Source organism: Triticum aestivum, chromosome 7A, assembly GCF_018294505.1.
Source record: "Triticum aestivum cultivar Chinese Spring chromosome 7A, IWGSC CS RefSeq v2.1, whole genome shotgun sequence".
Taxonomy (NCBI): domain Eukaryota; kingdom Viridiplantae; phylum Streptophyta; class Magnoliopsida; order Poales; family Poaceae; genus Triticum; species Triticum aestivum.
The window spans coordinates 679,406,697-679,411,144 of record NC_057812.1 but is presented as its reverse complement, the minus strand read 5'-3'; the positions used below and the strand labels follow the sequence as shown (position 1 = coordinate 679,411,144).

Here is a 4,448-nt window from a genome sequence, read left to right as displayed (position 1 = left end):
ACCCACAAGCAGATGGTATTAATTTAGTGATGCTTTAGCCAGTCAATAGCTTATTACACGCGGCATGTACCCCCCTTGCAAAATCTCCATGCATCAAAGGAGCTGGCCTGCTATAATTAGTTAATACTTTGAGAGAAGCTTAGAGATGACAAAATTCGTTTGTTGAATGGACACCTCTCTCTCAGTCTCATCTTTAGAAAAGAGGCGGGCGTCAGGACAGCAGCGAGGCTTCCAGTGGTTGGCGGTGGCTTTTCCTCTCCCTGGAGAATATCATCACCCGTCCATGAGCTTTCCACGAGTAGAGAGAGAGAGAGAGAGAAGAAAGATAAAGAAACAAAGCCACTAAAGCAGAGAGAGAGGGAGAGAGAGAGAGAGAGAGAGAGAGAGAGAGAGAGAGAGAGAGAGAGAGAGAGAGCATATCGAGAAAGAAGACAGCCAAGGGAAGTACCACCACCACTACCGCGTCTACTACCACGACTATATACCCTCCCGAGCCTCGTTCTGCGTGCGGGAGCGAACCCTATTCCTTGTTCTTGAATCTCGTCCAAATCTGTAGCAGAGATTGATCAGAGAGGGAAAAAGATCTCTAGAGAGAGAAGGATTTAAGAGGGGCGGCCGAGGGGGGAGAATAGAATGTTCCCGGCTGCTGCAGCTGCTTCCTCCAAGAAGCCCGACGTGAGCCCGTCGTCAGTTCACGATCGGGCCGCCGCTGCCGCGTGCGACTCCGGCCTCGTCCTCACCACCGACCCCAAGCCCCGGCTCCGGTGGACGGTCGAGCTCCACGACCGTTTCGTCGATGCCGTCGCGCAGCTCGGAGGCCCGGACAGTGAGGAGATCGACCCATTCATGCTTGTTTCAGTCCAGGTTTGGATAATTTTTGGGGTTGTTAGTGACTTGTCGATTTTGCTTCATGACAGAGGCAACTCCGAAGACTATTATGAGGGTTATGGGAGTCAAGGGCCTCACGCTTTACCATCTCAAGAGTCATCTTCAGGTGCGTGTGCATGGGCAGAATTAGGTTTTTGTTTCTCTCTCTCTCTCTCTCTCTCTCTCTCTCTCTCTCTCTCTCTAGATCTCATATGTGTTTTGGTTTCTGGTTTTATTGTTCTCAGAAATTCAGGCTAGGGAAGCAGCACAAGGAGTTCGGTGATCACTCGGTCAAGGATGGTAAATCATAAGATCTACTTATTAAAATTGATGTGCATGGATCATGTTTCTGTTCTACATATCATGGTTCAGTTATCTACTAGATCTCACATATATGTTTGCATTCCCTCACTTAAGTCATAGTTAAACCTAGCTTATTCATCTGGAAATATGTTACATGCATGCGTGTTAGTGTCTTTCCGAAGCAACCTGTTATGCCTAGGTGCTTAACCTAGCTGCCAAGTTTACTCTCTCTTTTGGCAATCTCTCTTTTTTGGTCAAAAAGGCAAAGTAGTACTCTATCTCTTGTTCATATCATCGCCTTAATAAACTACACCTTCAAATTACCTGCAGCTATGGAGATGCAACGGAATGCAGCCTCTTCGTCTTCGGGTATGATGGGAAGAAGCATGAACGAGTAAGCTTCACAACATCATATACAGATTATACAGTGCATTTCCAAAAGACTGCTAGCTAACGTTCATTTGGTGTCGTCAAATAACCACCACAGCCGCAGCACGCACATGAACGAGTCACTAAGGATGCAGATGGAGGTCCAAAGAAGGCTCCATGAGCAGCTGGAGGTATAAATTAATTACATTTTGGCATCTAAAATTTTGGGAAGTTTACACATACATATATATACTGATATACATGGTACAACTATGATCTGTTCCTGGCCCTACATCAACCACAAACATGCATGTTTCTTCTGTACTTTGCATGCAATGCATGCAAGAACGTTCCGAGGAAACTTACATTAATCTTGCCGAGTTGCTGGCAGCTGATATGGCAATGATGCTTGTCCTTTACACATGCATGTTGGTCCATGTGAACCTCCATGCTTGCTTGGTTGCAAGAATATTTCATGGGAAGTTTACTACTTTACTTGGCACACGTCTTTTTGGTAGCACTCATGAGCTTGGTACATATGCATTTTAACCTTTTTTAAGGCAGAAGAAATTATCACTTTGCATTGCCATGACGCCAACATTATGTGGCATCCCCATGCAGGTGCATTTTCACTTTCAAGGCTGTGATCACTTTGCAATGATGCCAATATGCCATGTGTTGTGTATGTGCAGGTGCAGAAGCACCTCCAGATGAGAGTGGAGGCCCAGGGGAAGTACATGCAGTCCATCCTGGAGAAAGCCTACCAAACCCTCGCGTCCAGCGATTGCGCCACGTGGCCTGCTGCCGCCGGGTACAGATCTCTAGGTGGCAGCCAGGCGCCGGCCCTCGACCTCGGCGGCTCCATGAGCTTCCAGGACCTCACCCTGTATGGAGGGTCGTCGAGCCATCTGGATCTGCAGCAGCACATGGAGATGAGGCCGACCATGGCCATGGACAGCTTCTTGGCGTTCAACGAGAGCTGCATTGGATCAGCAACAGTCAGGAGCTGCTCCACCGGGAAGAGCCCGATGATGTGGGGCAACGGCGATGATGAGCAGGCCAAGAGTGGTGGCAGCGCCGATGAGCTTCTCCAGATGGCGCCGTCGTGCATGATGGAGGCGGGTGGCGGCAGCGGCGGCTCAATGGATCCGATCATGTCATTGTCCGGCGACTCCTTGGGCAGTAAGGGCTTTGACGGCCCAATCATCAGCTCAAAGCTTGAGATGAGGTCATCTCCACAGCAAGTAGGAAGTGAGAGGAACTTGTCCTACGGGTAATTCAAGATCTTAAATAATGTGTTTTTTGTTCTTCTTTGGAAACACAATTAAGAGGTAATTAGTTACGTTAATGTGCTGTTGTCATGAAACAAGCTTAATTGGATCTTTTGCTAAGATCACTAAATAAGCATGGGCTGAGGTGTAGCTAAGAGTTCAGAGAGAGGGGTCATCATATGCTGATGATGCCCAATGGTTTTCTTTTTTGAGGATATAGCGGGTAACAAAATTGTATTTTAACATATTGGCGTTGGTTTTAAGGTTTGTACATTTTGGTGTAGCTGTGAAAGCATGCAGCTGGTGTGAAACATGCTTCTATTATAATTCTTGTTCGGTGCATGTATTAACAATAATAATAGAGGAACAACACTCTGAGATTTATTGATGTCACGCTGTTTAGTTATGCATGTGATAATGTGTTCTCTCGTGTTATGTTTGAGTCAATTAAGTTGTGATTAAAGGCCATGTTGCATGTCTTTTTTTCCCCTGGACCGGTTGTTTCTTCTAGTTAGCTTGCACATATTAATTTTGATTTTCAATCTTAGTATATTTCTTTTGAGGAAATTAAGAAACCTTAGTATATATTTTCTCCATCCTTTTGATGGGACACTATGTTTTTTCATATTTGTCCTGAATTACGAGTCGCGATTAGTCTTCCGAGAGGATTTTCTTGATCACTTTCAACTCTACCCATATGGATCGCTTCATAAACACTTCGGATACCTGCCCCTTGATTTGCATGACATGGATTCATTGGTTTGGTTCACCCAATCGATAGATTAATTAACATAATTATTGGTGCAATATTTATTTTTTAAGAAGGGAATTACACACTATAAAAGGAAACGGATGGAGTAGTATGCATCACATTATTAATTTCTTACATGGTTGCGGTCGCACAGGAATGGAGGTTTTAAAAAAGGGGCTGTAAATATAAGTCAACAAGAAATCGTAGCCTTCCATCTACTTATGGGTTTTTCCTTATGTTTTGTGCTAAAAACCCTCAACTCCATCACATTCTCATCATCAAGTCCCTTCTATTTTTCAAAATGCATCATAGTTCTATGATTTTAGTCATGCCGTCAATTTAACTTTCCAAAACAAAGGATGCTCTATTTATATCGGTAGGTCAACTACATCGGACTTCATGAAAGTCTAAAGTCGCAAAAAAAAAGTGTTCGGTTGGTTGCACGTTTCTAAACCAATAGCAGATGTCATTTCAAAATTACTCAACTATCAGATTTTTCCATTACATATATAATCAGCGTTCATGACTAAGAGTTTGAATAAGTTAGAACTTTGCATCAAGATTCATGCCCTCTCAATACAGAAATTTATGTTCATTGCCAAACAAAACAACATTTGAACTTATTTGCAAAAAAAAACATTTGAACTAGAAACTTTGCAGGGTCAACAATACACATGTATTACAGTGTGCATAAATTGTTTTAGACTTTTTGGTGCAACATCTATACCACTATATAGTGTACTAGTAAGATACACATGCATTCAAACTTACATGATGAAAATACGATTGAATATTGACATATCACATTATAACGGAAGCATCTAAATTTTGAGTCGCATACACATGCAGTATGAGATGTACATTTACTTTTCATAGTTCATGCCACT

General features: G+C 43.3%; 1 protein-coding gene across 1 annotated transcript; it reads left to right on the top strand.

Annotated features, from left to right (window-relative positions):
- Positions 1–456: 456 nt before the first annotated feature.
- LOC123149241 (myb family transcription factor IPN2) lies at positions 457–3,198 on the top strand. The gene is made up of 6 exons (XM_044568854.1): positions 457–826; positions 918–994; positions 1,113–1,167; positions 1,501–1,564; positions 1,658–1,730; positions 2,232–3,198. Exons 1-6 carry the CDS (start codon positions 634–636, stop codon positions 2,814–2,816), a joined length of 1,047 nt encoding a protein of 348 aa, XP_044424789.1. The 5' UTR covers positions 457–633; the 3' UTR covers positions 2,817–3,198.
- Positions 3,199–4,448: the final 1,250 nt, after the last annotated feature.

Coding starts and splice junctions, on each gene's coding strand:
- LOC123149241 (XM_044568854.1), top strand. CDS start 634: ATGTTCCCGGCTGCTGCAGCTGCTTCCTCCAAGAAGCCCGACGTGAGC. Junction 827..917: donor GCAGCTCGGAGGCCCGGACA/GTGAGGAGATCG, acceptor GCTTCATGACAG/AGGCAACTCCGAAGACTATT. Junction 1,168..1,500: donor TGATCACTCGGTCAAGGATG/GTAAATCATAAG, acceptor AATTACCTGCAG/CTATGGAGATGCAACGGAAT.